At 45.0% G+C, this 19709-nt stretch overlaps 1 protein-coding gene across 3 annotated transcripts in view; it reads right to left on the bottom strand.

Moving 5' to 3' along the window:
- Positions 1-19709, bottom strand: part of Cadps2 (calcium dependent secretion activator 2) — a 502196-nt gene that overhangs the window by 27594 nt on the left and 454893 nt on the right. For all 3 annotated transcript variants that reach the window (XM_051151873.1, XM_051151874.1, XM_051151875.1), the window contains 3 exons: positions 19278-19352; positions 6715-6798; positions 6578-6610 (listed from right to left, as the gene is read on the bottom strand). In XM_051151873.1, the coding sequence (XP_051007830.1) occupies positions 6578-6610; positions 6715-6798; positions 19278-19352 (192 nt within the window). The remainder of the gene's footprint in view (positions 1-6577; positions 6611-6714; positions 6799-19277; positions 19353-19709) is intronic.

Here is a 19709-nt window from a genome sequence, read left to right as displayed (position 1 = left end):
TTACAGTAGAGGGAGAACCAGGCAGGGGTATATATGTATGTGTACACAGATACACGTATATATTTGTGTGTGTGTGCATGTGTGTTCTAGTGCATGCGTGTATATGTGGAAACTAAAGGATGTCACCCTCTAGAATCTCCCTTTCCAGGAACTGGTTTTTTTTTTGTTTTTTGTTTTTTGTTTTGTTTTGTTTTGTTTTTTTGAGTTAGGGTGAGTCACTGCCACTGTACATGGGATCTTCATGTGAGCTCTGGAGAAGAAAACTCAAAAATTCATACTTGCATGGCAAGGGGTTTGGTTTACTAATGTCTCGCCCTTGATATCAGATATTTCAAATCTGCCGTACATTACAGAGCATGATAATACATGAGTTGGATCTTTCTAATGAGGCCGTGAAGTGGCCTAGAGGTGATACTACATCATTAATGCGAAGGAAGGAATATGGAAGCCACAGGTGAGGCAGTTGACATCGGACCACAGAGGGGCCTGGACCTGAGACAGTGGACCACAGAGGGGCCTGGACCTGAGACATCGGACCACAGAGGGGCCTGGACCTGACAGCGGACCACAGAGGGACCTGGACCCGAGACAGTGGACCACAGAGGGGCTTGGACCTGACAGCGGACCACAGAGGGCCCTGGACCTGACAGTGGACCACAGTGGGGGCCTGGACCTGACAGTGGACCACAGTGGGGGCCTGGACCTGAGACAGTGGAACACAGAGGGGCCTGGACCTGACAGCGGACCACAGGGGGGCCTGGACCTGACAGCGGACCACAGAGGGGCCTGGACCTGACAGCGGACCACAGAGGGACCTGGACCTGAGACAGCGGACCACAGAGGGACCTGGACCTGAGACAGCAGACCACAGGGGTCCTGGACCTGACAGCGGACCACAGAGGGGCCTGGACCTGACAGCGGACCACAGAGGGGCCTGGACATGAGACAGTGGACCACAGAGGGGCCTGGACATGAGACAGTGGACCACAGAGGGGCCTGGACCTGACAGCGGACCACAGGGGAGCCTGGACCTGACAGCGGACCACAGAGGGGCCTGGACCTGACAGCGGACCACAGAGGGACCTGGACCTGGGACAGCGGACCACAGAGGGACCTGGACCTGAGACAGCAGACCACAGGGGTCCTGGACCTGAGACAGCGGACCACAGAGGGGCCTGGACCTGACAGCGGACCACAGAGGGGCCTGGACATGAGACAGTGGACCACAGAGGGGCCTGGACATGAGACAGTGGACCACAGAGGGGCCTGGACCTGAGACAGTGGACCACAGAGGGGCCTGGACCTGACAACGGACCACAGAGGGCCTGGACCTGAGACAGCGGACCACAGGGGCCCTGGACCTGACAGCGGACCACAGAGGGGCCTGGACCTGACAGCAGACCACAGGGGTCCTGGATCTGACAGCGGACCACAGAGGGGCCTGGACCTGAGACAGTGGACCACAGAGGGTCCTGGACCTGACAGCGGACCACAGAGGGGCCTGGACCTGACAGTGGACCACAGAGGGGCCTGGACCTGAGACAGTGGACCACAGGGGTCCTGGACCTGACAGTGGACCACAGAGGGGCCTGGACCTGACAGCGGACCACAGGGGTCCTGGACCTGACAGCGGACCACAGTGGGCCTGGACCTGACAGCGGACCACAGAGGGGCCTGGACCTGACAGCGGACCACAGAGGGGCCTGGACCTGACAGCGGACCACAGGGGTCCTGGACCTGACAGTGGACCACAGAGGGGCCTGGACCTGACAGCGGACCACAGGGGTCCTGGACCTGACAGCGGACCACAGGGGTCCTGGACCTGACAGCGGACCACAGAGGGGCCTGGACCTGACAGCGGACCACAGAGGGGCCTGGACCTGACAATGGACCACAGGGGTCCTGGACCTGACAGTGGACCACAGAGGGGCCTGGACCTGACAGCGGACCACAGAGGGGCCTGGACCTGACAGCGGACCACAGAGGGGCCTGAACTTGAGAACAGCGGACCACAGAGGGACCTGGCCCTGGACCTAAGTCCCATTTGGGGAGCCTTAAGATTTTACATGTGTGGCAATGAGCTTACAGAGAGTATGTTTGACAGGACTGCTACTGAAGGGAAGCTGGGTGCTGAACTGGCCGTCTCTCCAGTTACCTTCAGTTCCTCTCAGGATAAACATCACTCTCTTCCTCTCCTCTCCTCACTTTATCCTCACTAGCTACCGTTTACAAGTTTCTTGGATGGGACCCTTAACTCTACTGGCAGCTTTCTACAGAAGTTAAAAGGCTGTGTTGTTGTGTTGTTTTTAAATGACTCGTGTGATTTGTCCACAGTGATACAGATACAATCAATGAATGTTGATTTTGTAGAATGTAGTAACTAGATTTTATTTTCTAATCAATGGTAATTTACAATAATAACTAACATTTACTGGGTACTAATTGCACTCTAGGAAGCCTGGAAAGTGCTTACTCACAATAACCCTGTAAGAGGTATAATTATATCTTCATTTAATAGACAAAGAAATTGGTGCCCAAGGTCACACTGAGATTATCAGCAAAGTGGTGGAGGGAGAACTCAGACACAGGCAGCATGGGTCCCCTAAGGAACCACACTACTTGATTAAAATAGAGAAGCAAAATTTTAAAAACCCTCCACATTATTGTTTCAAATGATACTTTGCAAGGGGTTTTACTTGTTTATCTTAACTTTGTGTGTGCATGTGCTTGCTCTGGTGCTGGTGTGGCGGTCAGAGGACAAAGGTGGCATTGATTTTCATCTTCCACCTTGTTTGAGGCAGGGTCTCCTTGGTGTTCACTGCTGGGTGTACCAGCCTAGAGAGCCACAGTCTCCTGGGGATTTTCATCTCGCTATAGCAATGCTGGGGTTACAGGCATGAGCAATCATACCTGCTTTATGTGGGCTCTGGGGAGCCAAACTGAACCAAATTCCCACACTGAGAAATAAGTGCTTTTACCTACTGAGCATTCACACAGCCTCCTGTCTCTTTTTAAATTTCATTTTATTACATCTTAGTGCACTTATTTTGTATGCATGTGTTTATGTGTGTATGTGTGGGGTGTGTGCACGCTGTGTAGAGGTCAGAGGACAACCTTTGGGAGTTGGTTCTACCCCACCATATGCATCCTGAGGATTGAATTCAGGTCTTCAGGCTTGGTACGAGCTGACTTTAGCCACTGAGTCACCTTGTTGCCCACACTGAAAACATACAGTGCTTTTAGCTACATCTTACCTATGCAAATTCATGGCATGCTTTTTTATTCATTTTTATTATTTACTTACTTATTATTTATTATTTATTATTTATTGGTTATGGTCCTTTATTGGGGCAGATGGGAAATGGGAAACAGTATTCACAGGGTTTGAGAAAAAGCTTAGAGAAGCAAAGTTCATCCTCAGAAAAAGAACAGACCCCCAGCTTATGATGTTGTCGGGGAGCACGCAGAGGGATGGTGAAGGAGAAGTAGTCCCCATGAGCACCCCAATGGGGCCAGTAGACCTGAAAAATGGTGGTCCAGGTTGTGGGATCAATCACCAGAAGAGGAAACCCACAGATAGGTGCTAAACATCGCTTTTGATTTGGCTCTGCTCTGTGCAGGTTGGGGCGAGGAAGGCCTTTGGAGAGAACCAGAAAGCGCTGACTAATCAAAGGAACGCAAATCGACCACAACAATACTTCCAGCCCAGGTCCAACTTAATAGACAGCTGCTCAAAACTCATAGTTGCACTGGAGCAAGACGCAAATCCATACCTTTTATTTTTAAAGATTTTTATTTTTATTTGTGTGTGTGTGTGTGTGTGTGTGTGTGTGTGTGTGTGCGCATGCGCATGCTCACATGTGAACACAGAAGCCATTGGAGGCCACAAGTGTCATATCCCCTGGAGCTAGGGTTACAGGAAGTTGGGAACCACCCTACAAGCATACTGGGAACTGAACTTGGACAGCCTACAAGAATAATATATGCTCTTAGCTGATGCACCCATTTCTCCCACCACAGATGGGCAATTTTAAAAATGGTGGTTAATTCTAGTACACCTTGTACTTCAGGGTTACCAAGCTTCTGGCTTGGGCCTAGTGCTCACATTTATAAAGCCAACGGAAACAGTCTTCTCTTGGTCCTGCATTTAACATGCTGGCTGTCACTCCCACATCTGCATTCCTTTCTTCTAAATATTGTGACAGACTTACCATAACCAGGTCTTGTTTGTCTTGTTTTTTAAACTAAGCAAAGTGAGTTTGGGGAAACATGCCTGTCAACCTAGAACTTGGAAGGTAGAAGTATGAGAATTGAGATTTTAAGATCATCCTCAAATACAGTGAATTTCAGACCAGGCTGGTCTACATGAGGCCCTGTCTAAAGGCCCCTCCAAACTTAAAACTATCTGAAATCATTACCAACATGAACACACTAAAGCTCTATGGTGTAGTGAATGGTGCATCCTCCTAAAACTATGTAATAACATGTTATAATTAAGTTGCTAAACTTAAAAGTTCTCCCTCTCTCCTCTTTACCCACTGTTCCTGTCCAGAATTTCACTCTGTAGCTTTGGCTAATCTACAACTTGCCTGGACGAGGCTTGCCTTGAATTGACAGAGATCTGGTGCACCTGCCTCTGCCTCAGAGCGCTGGGCTAAGAAACACGTATCATCATTCCTGGCCAAATAATTTCTCTTAGTAGTTCTCACTCATCAATTCTGTGGTAATTTCAAGTGAGTGACTTTTGGGATTATGACTTTCATTCCCCCTTTTAGAATATAAATATTTAATTTCATAGGCAATTTTTATTCTATACTGAATCTGTTTTTACTGATTTGTTTTCAAAACAATTTCCAGCAAGTGGTAGTATTGTGAGAAGGTATTATTCCTTTCACAGATTTTTTTTTTATTCTAGCACTGACCTTCTCATCATCACCTGGGGGACATCCCTCTTTTGGAGGGACTTAAACATAATTCCAAGAGTGGAAGCTGGTTGGAGGAGTAGTACTGACTTATCCCTAGTCTCTGAGCTACCAGAGGCACAGGATGCACAGTCTCGTTAAGAATGCCTGTGGTATGTATTAAACAATCTGTGGTTTCAGTGACGACTTCAGGGCTTATGACTGAAATAAGATAATAAAATGAGTCATTCAGAGAACATGTGCATTCGTGCAGCACTACGGCTCTTGGGGAAAGGAGGCCCGATACAGATCATCATGTATTTGAAGGACTGCCCTGATGGAGAAAGAGCAGAGCTAGGATTAATCAGCAGAATTCACAGAAGGACCGAAGGGCAGTTCATCATACTGAAGGGCAGGCTGCCTAGTGGCCAGTTTGCAGTCACTGAAGTAACTAAACAGAGCGCAGAGAATCTTTGAGAAGGGTATGAAAGGATAATTTTTTTTTGCACTGAGGAGAGTGAATGAAGTGCTTTGTCTCCCTCAACTAACATTTTATAGATCTAGTTCATAGTCACACTGAGAGAGAGCTTCCCAAGCTCCACAGACACAGGTAATTATGATATACTATTCTATTTAAATGCATAAGTAGTTCAATGAAATTCACATGATGGCTTTCCTTGGAGACATAACATATAATGCCCCCCGCCCCCCACTTTAATTCTCCCATTCTCTCCTTCATGCATGTCTTTAAACCTATTTAGTTCCCAGCACTGAATCTCAGTACAAAGCAGACAGGGTGCAAAGACTTCATTGGGAGTCATTCTTTAAGTAAAATGTTCCAAAGGAAACCCCAACAAATGGTGGGAACACCCAGGGTCTTTTAAGTTAGAATGTCCACCTAAGACGATGACATCAGTGGCTGCTGATGACAAAATACAACCGTTGTTCAAGGCTTCTCAGCACTCACGCTGCCTGCATTCATAGTGATGCTCCAGAGGAGCCGCTCAAGCACACAGACGTGAGTTCTACACAGCAGCTTTCTGTGTTTAAGTATATCCACCATGCTTGAATTGTGTGACAATGGATACCATATGCTCAAACACATAATTAGATCAGTTTAGGCTTTGATCATCTATAAACCATGTATTTGAGTGTGATAGTAATGGAATTTAAAGCCCAAATTAATTCAGTACAACTTAAACATATTATACTGAATTGGTTGTGTGTTTATCTTATTCTATGATTTCCACTCCTGGTATCTTGATTTTTTGAACAAATTTATAGGTCATGTATTATCTCCAAAGAAGTCTTTGAAAAACCAAATGTTTAAACAAATCACATAGAGAGAAAGGAGACCATATGCTGTTTTGTATAGTGTAAGGCATCCGCTGTCCCATCCCAGAGGGCTGTAAGTCCTCTAATGCCATGTTCTCACAGTGAACTAACTTTCTGATCTCCCAAGTTATAGGAGAAAGAGTAAAATACACTAAGATGGTGCTACCAAAGTTTGATCATGAGGGTTAGTGTTTGCTTAAGGAAAGGAAACTACTCTCCAAGAACTGACACCAACCAGCCTTGATTCATAATTGTGGGGGAATTGGGGAGAGAAGGACAGATGGATGGATGGATGGAGAGAGGGAGGGAGGGAAGGAAGATGGATTAAAAAACATACTTACAGGGACATCAACGTATTTTGCAGCTGCTTTCACCTTAAATGGGAAAGTAAAGAATAATCAGGACAATTCTTAACTGATACATCAGTCCTGTGGTCACTGTTAAAAGACAACACAAGAGAACTAACCGAGATACTTACAGTGAATGACAGAATGGATGAAAAGAAAGTGCCTTCGTCATACCTCGACAGCTTAGACAGCACCCCTTCCAACACCGAGATGAACTGCAATAGAGTTCGTGGTGAGTGGTCAGAATGTTCCTGTGCAGATAGCCTAAGAACAGGGCATTCAATCTGTAAAGCAACCTTTTCTAACACACACACACACACACACACACACACACACACACACACACACAGAGACACACACACAGACACACACACTTGGGACTTGGATACTCATGCATGTGGCTCAAGAAAGTCCTACACCCAGAGTACCCCAGAGGAGCCAAAAGGTTGGATGCCTTGATTTAAACCATAAATAGTAAGAATGACTTTTCAACTTTAATACATACACTCATAAACAGTGAAAACTAAACTTAATTCAGTATCTAATCACGTATGGCTTGCCTAGAGATCAGCGTGTTCTACATATATAGAGGGGACAGAAGAGACGTGTGACATTCAGGGCTTTCTTTAGTGGCATTTATGAGACAGTTCCAAGTGAGACACTCGAGAATCATCCCTGCCCCCTGAGGACCAGTTTGACGAAGGCATCACCTGTTCCACATGTGGGTGTTAGAGGGAGGAGGGAGCAGTGGAATCAAACTACTTCAGAAATGCTTTAACATTTCTAAAACATTTCCCTTTCCTCCTCTCTTCTTCTCTTCCTCTCCCCTTTCTTTCTTCTTCCAAACCTCCTTCTCCCCTGCCTCTTTCCCGTCTCGTCTCTCTTCTCTGTTCTGTGATAGGGTGTTGTGGGTCCTGCTCCAGCTTTGAACTCTGAACTTCTGATCCTTCTTTAGAGTGTTGGGATTACAGGTGTGTGGTGTCGAGGATCAAAACCAGGCTTTGTGAATGCTAGGTAAGCAATCATCCTGCTAGTCTGAGCTACGTCCCTAACCTGTGTCCCTCATTCACACATACATATTTTATTTTTCATATATTATATACATATATGTATATATATTACAGTGATATACATTACTATTTTTTGAGATAGGTTCTCATTATATAGGCCCTCGCTAGCCCGGAACTCACTACCCTCAGACCATGCTAGCCTCAAGTTCACAGAGATCCATGTGAGTCTGCCTCCCAAGTGCTGGGATTAAAGGTGTGTGTTCACCATACTCAGCACTGAAACTATGGACACACACACATGTATACGTCTAGCCATTGTGTGTGTGTGTGTGTGTGTGTGTGTGTGTGTGTGTGTATGCCACGGTACATGCATGGAGGTCAGAGGGCAGCTTGTGGGCGTCAGTTGTCTCCATTTAACACATGGGTCTCCATCAGGAGTCCAGTTCAGGTCATCCTGCTTAGCTGCAAGCACCCTGACTTGCTGAGCCTTCGCACTGGCCGGTTTTATATTTCTATACTATAAAAAGTATCCAGTAACATAAAATCAGAAAATATTATTTTATTGAGTAGAAACATAATCTGACATGAAAATCAAGTGGAAAAAAATAAAGCAGTAAGGTCATATTACTCTGCTTCTTTCCTCTGTATAATCTAAAATAGTATGTGCTATTGACAAATTATATAATCCCAAAGGGGAAATGCTGACAAGGTTTTTTAAATACGAAAAGGGAAATTAACAAAGGCTGGTTTTTGTTCACATAGCAGCTTCTTCAACAAAGTGATAATAGTTCCAGGGACATGGCTTATTAGTCTCTGGTGACCACAGAACTCACTTTGAGTGCACAGGAGATAATGTTTTCTCTGTGGCTGATCAATTACCGCAAAATAGTTTATGCAAAAGAAACAAAAACTTCCCCATAGGCTTCTCCACCACATCATTTGTGATGTGATGTAAGAGCACAGAAACACGGCCATGCAGGCTGCAGACCAAAGCTGCATTTCTTAAGGAGGGCTCCATTCAGTTGGGCAGCTTCTTAAGGGCCCTAAACAGTGCAAGCCGCAAAACTACAAATTACTCAGGACTCAAAGGCTTACTCACTACTTTCTTCCTGCCCATTTAGGTTTCTTACCGAGCATGACTGACTACCTAGCTCAACTTAATGTGGTTTGCCAAGACACAGAAGCACAAACCTCCAGGGCTCTGTCAGACCAGGGGTAGGGAATTCCAGACTTAATGGCCCTCTGTGGAAAATGCCTCATCTCTTAGAGCTCAAATCTTGAGAGCAAGTGTGTGCCAGGTGATCTCATTTGCCATAAGGTGAGACAAGTGCTATGGTTACCAACAACCCGAGGCGTCAGAGGCACAGCACCTGCTCCTCGCTGTGTGCACTCGCGCTGCTCGCACAGGTGAATAGTGCTAAGGGTGAGGCAAAGGAGAGGCGGCACTCCTCCACACAGATGTAGAAGATGAGGAGTCCATCGGCAGCTCTGCAGCTGGCTGGATGTTGGGTCATTTTGCTTCCTTTGCCTCAAGGGAAGACGAAACCACTCAGCTCACTTGACGAGGATGGCTCACCTGACGAGGATGGCACTAAGGACTATTGAGGTCATTAATTATGAAAAGATTGAAACTGGAAAAAAATACTACACAGAATTTTTTTGTTTGTGTTCCAAGTCAGGATCTCACTATGTAGCTTTGGCTGTCCTGGAACTCACTAGATGACCAGACTTGCCTCAAACTCACAGAGATCCACCTGCTTCTGCCCCGACGCCCAGTTCTGGGATTAAGGTGTGCACCACTATGCCTGGCTAATAGAAAGAATTAGTGTGATTGGTGTAACTGGTCAAATCAGTCACGAGTTTTCTGAACATCTAAATATGTTGAGTCACAAGGTCTGTTCAGTGACAAGGGACAATAATGAGCTTGACTCACAGACAGATGGGTCTGAGTCAATGAAATCTGTGGAGGCGCCTATAGAGGCGGACCGGAAGTGAGGCTGTCACACGCTTGAATTCTGCCTGCTGTGAGCACATTCGTTGGATAGCATGGAAGAAAGGCTTTGAAGACAGGTGGTCTGCCAACGACCCCAAGTTCTTCACGCTCATGCCACAGAACTGAGGGAAGTGACACGGTCCAGCACAAAATGTGCCCAAGCACCTAGCAAATGTTTGATGAACATCATTTTTGTTATAATTATCATTAAACACCCAAGACAGAAAAGACAAACATGAAAGAGTGCTAGGCCTTTCTACTCAGGAATATACAAAGTTTTGGAAGAAAAAGTCATGGACATAAACGGGCATGCCATGAGCCAAATGTGGAGATGTAGTTGGACACACCGTATACAGAAACCGGAGAAGAGAAAGAATGATTTTGAAGGAATCATCATAAAATAAATAAATAAATAAGTAAAAACAAATAAGAAATAAACAAATAAAATAACCCCACTATGCAAAGTTTGGATTGCAGGAAGACAGAAACGGGGCTGACCCTTAGCAAGCCTCTGGGATAGGAGTTGAGGAAAGAGGTTTCTCTACTAAGGCCGCTGGTCGCCTGTCTTGTCTTCTCTGGGTATATACTGCATCACTGGACTAGAGCAGAGTACAGCAGGAAGCCTCTGTTTGGGTTCCTCCCTGTCCCCAGTGGTCCCCAGAGAGGCACAAACACAGGAAAGACTCTAAGGGCTTACAGAGATTGCACCCCTGGGATCAACCAAGTGAGCCCCACAGTTCCTACAGGAAGGTTTTCTTTGTAAGACTGTTGTTGAGGCCCACATGTTGGAAAAGTTACCTCCCATGTCAGACTTTATTAAAATCAAGATTAGGTATGGCATATTTTCCATCTGGCTTTTAATTGCACAAAACAGCAAGAACCCAAAGAAATCCAGTTAGACTCTGAGCTTCCTTGCTGCATCTTTAACTGTTTCCTGTGAACTCTCTCCATACAGCTCTGGGAGATTGTAAATACTCACGGCTTCGCCTTGTGCCTTCTGCTCTCCTGGCGGTGTTGGGCTGGAGGGAAACACTACCATTTCTTTGTTTCCCTAGTCTTTGTTGTGGATGTCATGCACTGGGTTTGTTTGAGTAACATTTCACACTTGGAGTCTGTCTGGGTAATTACTGCCTTTGCCTCACGATACATACTCTCAAGGAAATACAAGATGAAAGCACTCTGAAACAACTGGTTGAGCAAAACACAAGGAGTGCCATAAGGCACGATGGTTTAAATAGGCTGTTGAATTTTAAGAGGATATAAGAATTATTGCAACAGTCTGCATGATTCATATGTTCATAGCAGGATATAAAACCCATAAATTCTGAGAAGTGATGGGGACTACAGACTGCTGGGTTCTTCACACAGTTACTGCTTTTTCCACGCATGAGGTAAACAAGGGAGGGTTGCATCATTTACACTGCAAATTTTAAAATTTTCCATGGAAAGGGTAGCCACTCATAGGGAGAGCCTTTGATACCCACTAGCAGATGGTTTGTTAGGATCAGGACTAACTAGTTAAAACTTCACATGCAACCAGATAATCAGAGCTGTAAGGAAACAGGCTTTCTTCCCTAAACAGAATGTCACCAATAGGATGGCTCTTTCTCTCCTTTTTCTCCAACTGTGAGTCAGTTCCTTGTAGCTTTGTTCTGACTGTGAAAACATCTTTGTATAGATCACAGACATCTGTGAGAGGGATGGGCAGTGCTTGACAGTGTGTATTTATTTGTAAAGTATGTTGTCCTGCAGGAATCTCTACACACCTAGCCCAGATGTTATCAAATTCCCTAGTCTTCCCTCATTGTTACTTTTTCCTTTGTCCTCCCCAGTGCAATGACCTGCCTTACTTTCCACCTCTCTGTGAATAGCCCTTAAGCACATACTTGGATTTAATCAAGTACCTTCTGCATATATGGCCTGGATCCAAAGAAGCAAATTTAATCAAAATAATTTTACCAGGCTATCCATCTTGTTTCTCAGAGGAGTTCAGGGCAAAGTATTCTATGTTCTCACACATTACTTTATGAACACACACACACACACACACACACACACACACACACACACACACACACACTCAGTGAGAAAGTGTTTTCCTTCCAATATGCCTCTTCTTTTTTTCCTATTCAACAGTACTGGGAGATCAAGGACTTTGACCATGATCACAATTGCTCTGTTAATTCAGACCCAGACTAACAGCCTCAGTAACGGGGATATGTCCTGACGGTTGTTCACTTTCTTATTTGTGGATCTCTTAATTCTTTGCCTTGACTAACACCCCCCTCTAGTTTTTATTTGGCATCCTCATCCCTACATACAACGAACTCAGCTTTATCACCTCCACTTACCGACGGCCTCCTTGCCACCTCTAGCTGCCTGCCCAAACCAGCTTCCTGGCGTGCGTGTCTGTGTGGAAAGAACACCAAATGGACATGCCCTTGGGCTGGCTGGTGCAAACCCCGACACAAGAACGAGATTGGAAGGTGGAGGTGCCACTCTTCCCCTCTGTGACCTTCTTCCTTTCTCTAAGGTGTTGAGGAAAGGTTGTAGGCTTAGTGGCCATTAGGGTTCTACTGGTGCGTACCCTGTGATCTCAATGTGAATGAGGAAGCTGGAAGCGTGGCATCAGGCCCACCCTGGGAGATAAGACCACACAGGTGGGGCTCCAGACCTCCTTTCAGTCAGAGCAGCTGGACTTCAGCTAGCATTGTATTTTCCTCTTCATACTAAGCCAAATTTTGGTCAACTTAATTAGTTCTTAACACGAGGTGGCAGTAAGCACTAGTATTTAGTATTAGATTGATCATTTCACCTCCTATTCCCCCTCAGTCAAAATGCCCCCAGTTCCTCCCTGCTGGGAGCACCTCTGTTTCACATTTCTTCGTTTAAGCCTGCTTCCCCCTCTCTGCTGAGGGCTCTATCTAGTTCCATGCAGCCTGGGGGGTCACAGCTACTGAGGGCGCATCATTTCAAATTATCACGTTGATAATTTCAGCCCACATACCTCCTCTCGCTCCTCCATGTCCAAGGATCTCTACTGGGCATCTGTCTCCCTGGGATATCTCAGAGGTAAACTTAATTATACAGTGACCCATGACATCATCATGATCTTTCCCTCCAAGTCCGCTCCTCTTTCAAGGGCACCTGAGTCACTGAATGACACTTGATTGGTTCCTGTGATTCATATCATAGAAGTGAGGGTAGCTCTTAATGTTCGCTGCGTCTGCACTGAACTGCTCACGGCGTGACTTAAGTGCTTGGGGTTACTTTTCTAGAGGTCAAAGTAACAGGCTTCTGCAAGGCTGTTGGTTACAGGTCGTTGGATGAATCTTCTAATACAGAGCTGGTTAATTCTTCACCCCACCTGGCACCTCTCTCATCTTTCGGTGACTTCCTACTGCTTGTGGGATCAAGGCTCAGAACTCCTTAGCACATCCCATCAGCGTCTCCTCACCTCTTTCAGCTTCATTTTACACCAGGACCTGGTGCCCGCAGCGTCTCCTTCCTAACTGCTATGCCCCTCTTTTTCTGGCTGACTCTTTCATTGTTTAGAATTCGGTTTCAGCTTGAGGAGACATGTGCCGTCCTCTGACTACACGAGTCACTGTGCCTTAGGATTTGTGATACGTCACATTCATTTGTTAGCTTGCTTCTCCCAACGGGTCAGAAAACTCCCCAAAGATCAGGCCCTTGACTGTTTTGCTAGCACTGTATCTGTGGCATGGAGCACACTGCCTGGCACACAGCTGCTGCATGCTGAAAATCTGTGATGCCTCAAGGTCATGAGTTTCTATGCTTATTCTCTTGTCTGTCTTATGAAGAGTGATTTATTTAATGTCCTCGGTTACAGAGAGACCCAGAGCACTGGCATTGAAACAGGCCTGTTTAGTACTTTCATCTTCCTGTAATACTATTCACTCAATAAACACACTGCTGAACGAGGAGCACTCTGTGTGGTGTGAACTATGATAGAGAAAGACAATGAGATTCTTGGTTTCAAGAGACTGAAGAAGAGCACATGGCAAGTGATGGGAAGGTGTGGGTGACATATTAAATTTGCCTAGGAGAGTAAGATGGCCTCTAGGAAGAAAATCAGACTATTTCAGTGGAATTGTAAGAGAAAAGGAAGAAAGAGCTTCTGAGCAGGGGTCATAAAAAGATACAGAGCTTAAATAGGTGCCTGAGATATCACTGGAGTGCTGGAAATACGAGAGCCTGGCATGTGAGTAAGTGTGCTGTGGGAGCAAAAGTGATAGACCGAAAAGACCTGGAAGTGACGCCTGGTTTAGGTGTGAACCTCTCCCAAACTCTATTCTAAGGATTCTTAATCTTCTGTATGATATTACTCAGAATTAGTAGAAATTTGTAGTAAAGGATACTGAGGAAGGCTAAGGTAAGAGGGATGTACTCTCAAACACTGTATCATCATGACTTTACGGTGTCTAGTCAGTGCTCTCCAAAGGCATCAACAGCTACTTCTTATGGGACATAAACAAAAATCAGGTGCAACATACAACTTAGAAAACGACGGTAAAACAATGTGCACAAGTGATAGGGACCAGCAATGACGGTAGGTGGCAACAGGGAGCACCGTGAAGGTCCGACGCACTGGCAGACGGGAGCTGCCATATGTTCTGAGAGGCGCTCTAGCTGCAGTGTGGAGACCGAATGGTGGCAACCTGCGAGGTGACAATGTCAAGGAACACTGCAGAGAGGGTGGTGGAGACCAGGCTGGCTCAGAAGAGGGCATGTTCAGGAAACTGACGCAATGGTTTCTGGTGTCCTCACGGGAGGAGTCCCGGAGGGCTCTACAAAGGCACAGGTCCTGAGATGAGAATGCTTTTACAATGGGCTTGGAATGCACATGTTCTCACATAAACTGATTTGCGGAGGTAGACAGGAAGCCACTGGAAATATGGGCTTGTAGGCAAAAGCAAGAGCAACAACAGTAGCAAGGTTCTTATTTAAATAGTACGTAAAGGCTACAGGTTCCACCCTAAGATTATCGTCATTAACAGATGCTTCTTCAAAATACTGTACCTATTTAGAAATAGTATTAACACTGGTACATATACTACCATATACTACTAAGTACTTCTACTCTGTAATCTAGGAAACGAAGCTACTTATGTACATCAAGGGGAGACAATTAATAGGGTAGTCAGAATTCCGATGCAGGTTGAGGTTGGATTTTGGCCATGACTCAATACTGCCCTTTACACATATGAGTGCAGTCGGAATCACCAGGACATAGTTAAGCCAAAAGCAAATCACAGAGATTTGAAGAGCAAGTTTAAAGAAAGACTACTGAGTGATTAAATAGATAAATAACAGTAATAACAACTAACAAAGCCCAAGGAAACCAGCAGTTAGTTAGTACTCTGAGAGACATGTATAGAAAGGAGTCCAGGGTCGTTCCTGGACACGTAAGCGCACATCCTGAATGCTACGTGTGCTGTGACGACATCAGATACAGACATGGAACTGAAGAGAGGCAGGCCAAAGGAAGGAAGCATGGACACTTATTTGGCTAAACACGCCCACTGTGTTTATCAATATGCAGAGAATCATGAACATACCCAAAGAGAGATCCGAAGTAAGTGGTGGAGTAGAGATGTAGTTCTGTGAGGGGGAGGAGGAGTCATGGATATAAAGGGGATGCACCTTTCTCAGGAGAGAGAGAAGCAGCAGTAGGAATCAAGGGAGAGGTGATAGGGAAGCCAAGAGCACAGAGGAGAAAGGCATTGGGAGGGAACAAGACAACAGCCCAGGAGGAGACACATAATGCTACCCCACACTTAGGCCAGAGAGCGCAGGAACCCCAAATACAGCAGCGGTCCCAGTCACAGGACAGACTCACAGTCATAAAGCCTTAAAGCCAGCACAGAGATGTGCAGTGCACTGGCTCCTGCGGTGCAGCCTGACTTCATGGCAGCGACTCATGGCATTGGTATCATCTCTAGAGTGCTGCATGCAGGAGCCATCTGAGAGCGGGCCACCTGTAGGGGCCAAACCATGCTGAGGATCACAGAATATAGAACAATCCTAATTCAGGTTGCTTAGCATACCCTGTCAGCGTCTGGGTGGGAGATGGCTATGGCAGTCATTCATGAAGAGGAAGGAGCTGTCCCAAGCCTACTGAAAGGGTTAAAAAGCTAATTGTGCAAGCCATGGAGAGCAGGGTGGTTGTATTCCACTCTCCGTAGCACAGATGCCACTAGTCAGATGTGGGATGTGGTTTACTCCGGGGCCTGGTGTGAAAACATTGAGACTGGGACCACTGAACTATTCGGTTCCTGCAGTTCTCGCCCTCCCCCATCCAGACCAGCGCTCAGCTGTCTCTGTGCCAGCCGTACTGGCTGAGGCACTCATAGATAAGCTGTAGCGTAGATGGCTGCCACAATGCCAACTTCAAAAGCTGGAGAAAATAAATGGCCGCCCAGAGGGTTGTGGCATATTCAAAATCAGGCTATACAGGAAGTGCAAAGTGGGGCTTGCATGAAGCAGACACACAACTGTAATGTGCTACTATAGTTCAGTGAGAGCACACGTCAGCTGAGCTCTACTAGCTGGAAAGAATCTTCTCCTATCTAAGGTAAAAGGAGATTTTTTTTAAAAACTGATTTTTCTTTTTCTTCCATTATCTACTAAATGCTTGCATATAATATATATGTATATATTATATATACATATAATAATATATATAGGCTCGATTTTTCTACCCTATCATTTGTCTTCTTCCTCACCTTTTTCCACTTTTACTTTTTTTTCCAAAAAGAATTTCCTTTGTTTTTTTTCTCTCCTTCCCCCTTTAAAATTATCTTACTGTTAATTTTATATTAATAAACTAAAATCCATTTATGTTATTTTTATTTATGTGCACTTTCATGTGCACACGGATATGGGTGCCTGTAGAGGCCAAGGGGCTGGATTCCCTAGAGCTGGGGCTGTAGGTGGTGGTGAGGTGCCTGATTTGGATGCTGTGGATGCTGTGGGTGCTGAGAATTGAACACAGATCCTCTGGAAGAGCAGTGTCTGAGTGAGAGTGGCCCCAATCAGCTCAAATGGATGCAGACTCGGTTCACATTTGGCAGAACTGATTGAGAAGGATTAGAAGGTGTGAACTTTCTGGAGTAAGCATGTCACGGGGGAGGGACTTGGGAGGTTTCAAAAGCCTAGTGCCATTTTGAGTTAGCATTCTTTACTTCCTGTCTGTGGATCGAGCTGTGAGCTCTCAGCTGCTGCGACACCGCTGTGCCCAAACGCCTGACGCTATGCTCCTCACCATGATGGTGACAGAGTCTTTGTTTTGTTTTGAGACAGGGTTTCTCTCTGTAGCTCTTGCTATCCTAGAACTCACTCCGTTGATCGGGCTGGCCTTGAGCTCAGTGATCTAGGTGAACCAGGAGAACACATAAGCAATAAATTCAATAAGGGGGCAGAAATAATAAAAAAGAAAATCTATGGTAGAATTCTACAAAGGCTGAATTGAAAAAATTCAACAGAGAGCTTTAACTGTCAATAAAGGGCAAAAAGAAACGTAAGACCAAAAAGAAGCCCGAGTCATCTGAAATTAGTATCCAATCCGAACAGTGAGAAGAGACCAGTAAGAAGGAGTGAAGTTCAAGGGACTCTTGATGGGCTTGCTGATCGCAGACACTGCATGACCAGCACGTCACTGTTGCTAACCAACTGCAACCTCTGAAACCATCAATCCAGAGAAACCCTTCTTCCCCCAGGCTCTCTTCTGCACAGATATGATCAGAACAACAAGAAAAGTAATGGGTACAGAATTCTGAAACCATTTTTCTTCGTGGTTGTTTCCTACCCTAAGACCTGTTCCCAGAGACCTTGTAACATCTTCACAAAGGAAAACACACACACACACACACACACACACACACACACACACACAATGTCAGCTGTAATCTTGCCCCCCAGTACAGTCCCTGGTAACACTGGGTGTCCTTCTCAAGTGGTGTATTTCTGAGCTAATGCAAATTAAGATCATACTTTACCCCATTAAGGACTCATCTTTTATCCACTTGGCACTGTATTATGAAGCAGACGTTGTCATTAAGAGTCCCCCAAACCACAGATTAAATAGATGTCTGACAACTTTGCTATTCCTCTAACTTAAAGCTGCATCCAAACTCTGGCTCAGTATGACACAACAAAGATAAAACCGGAAACATTTTGTGCATCTATGAGTCCTGTGAAATATGCAGAAGGGATATTGGATGGATTTGTATTTCTGAAGTTCCTTCCAGACTGGATATAACAATTCAGATCCTGTGTATGAGAAACTTAAGTGGCTTGCTTCACAGTTTTCAGTAGTGTTAGCTTCAAATCATCTAAGTCCATTTATTAGAAAAGCTGGTAGCTGCACTCCTTAAATTATTACTGAAGAGTAAAATTTTATATTGTTATCTAAACAACATATCCTTTACTTACAGGTTTTCTGTGTACCTGGCACATTCGTTCAGCTGTTTTATGAAGCCTGCTTTGAAATCCTTTCACATATAGTCTTGATGCAACTGCTCTCGTCAACGTTCCACTTAGAGGATCTTTCTCCACCATTTAAAAGACCGTAAAATCATTGTGCTTCCTTATGGAGCATACAATGTTTTGGTACCTTTGCACACTGTGTTATCGACACAGGATACTTAATTTTCCCATTACTTGCTATTTCTGATGAGGACATTATAAGTTTGTCTCTTCTAGGTGTGTTAATCACTACTACACCTACGCTCAGTGTAAAGTGCTTATTGCTCTACTCTGGCTGAGACCTTGGACCCGTTAGCCAATGACTTCACACCCTCTTTAAGTTCTCGGTGCTTTCAGCATCTCTTCCTTAGTAAGTAAGCGCTTGACTCCAGATGACCCCTACATCTGTGGCCATGCCTCTCGGAACGTGCCCAGACTTTATAAGTACTACCCATCGTCACCTGTATTGCCTCAGTGGCATCTTACATAATCCATTTTCATGCATACAGTGAAATGCCACTGCATTTACCAAAGGTGTTCCAAGCACTGAGCAGGAAATTTGTGGCGTGAAGTTCTGGTACCATCTGCCAGTTTTGTCTATGTTTAAGGCTAGATTCCCCTGCCTTAGGGATGCCACCACAACAAACAGGCTAAGTGCAAAGACTGGGGACACTCAAATCTGCTCTGGAAGTTAACCAGAGAGCATGAACGGGATATAATAAGATACTCGTGAAAAGAAGAATTGTTTTTAAAGGAAAACAGTTACAAGAAAAGACAAAATTCTTCACATAATCAAGTCAACCAACCTCCATATTTTGATTTTTCCTGTTTGAAGTTTTTCTTAAAACTGAAACAACTCCTCTCTCCCTCCCTCCCTCCCTCCTTCCTCCCTCCCTCTCCCTCTCCCTCTCTCTCTCTCTCTCTCTCTCTCTCTCCCCCTCTCTCTCGTGTCTGTGTGTGTGTGTGTATGCACACACATGTGCACACTCATGTATGCATTTATTTATTTATTTTGTACTGTGTCCTGGCCTTGTGCGTATCAGGTAGGCATCCTGACACTAAGTTACACCCCGACCCACACTTCTTTTTAAACTATGATTTCACATTTAGATATTTAAAAACACAAGAGATACATCTAAAAATTCTCACTTGAAGGTTATTTCTTAATTCTATTTGCAAAGGTACATAGATGATACATTACCTTTGAAACTAGCAGTGCAATGACTTCTTTCACAGTGTTGTCAATCAGATCATCTATTTTTGAGTGGTACTGTTGCTAGAGTTTAAAAGACAAAATGCATTAGTGGATACAGACATAAATTCTTTGTTGTTAAGGCACAACTGCTCTAAAGCTATTACTAGTTATGGCATATCAAATTTACTTAAAACGATCATTTTGAACATTAAAAGAACAAAGCTGTGTCAACGATCCATCCAGTCGAAACTTTTTACATTGTGGTTGGAAAATTTTCCCATGTGCGCCATCGAGTTAAGCAGCTAATGGGGTTATTACCGGGATGAATTGAGTTTGTATCCTTATTCAGGCAGAGGAATGTGAAGGGGACGTTTTGTCTTCTCCTCTTAATGACGGTGGCCCTGTAGTTTTCTAAAGGGTTGGTTTAGCCAGAAAAGC

The sequence above is a fragment of the Acomys russatus genome, chromosome 10 (assembly GCF_903995435.1).
Source record: "Acomys russatus chromosome 10, mAcoRus1.1, whole genome shotgun sequence".
Classification (NCBI taxonomy): domain Eukaryota; kingdom Metazoa; phylum Chordata; class Mammalia; order Rodentia; family Muridae; genus Acomys; species Acomys russatus.
The sequence above is the reverse complement of the archived record's forward strand: the minus strand, read 5'-3'. Positions and strand labels throughout refer to the sequence as shown.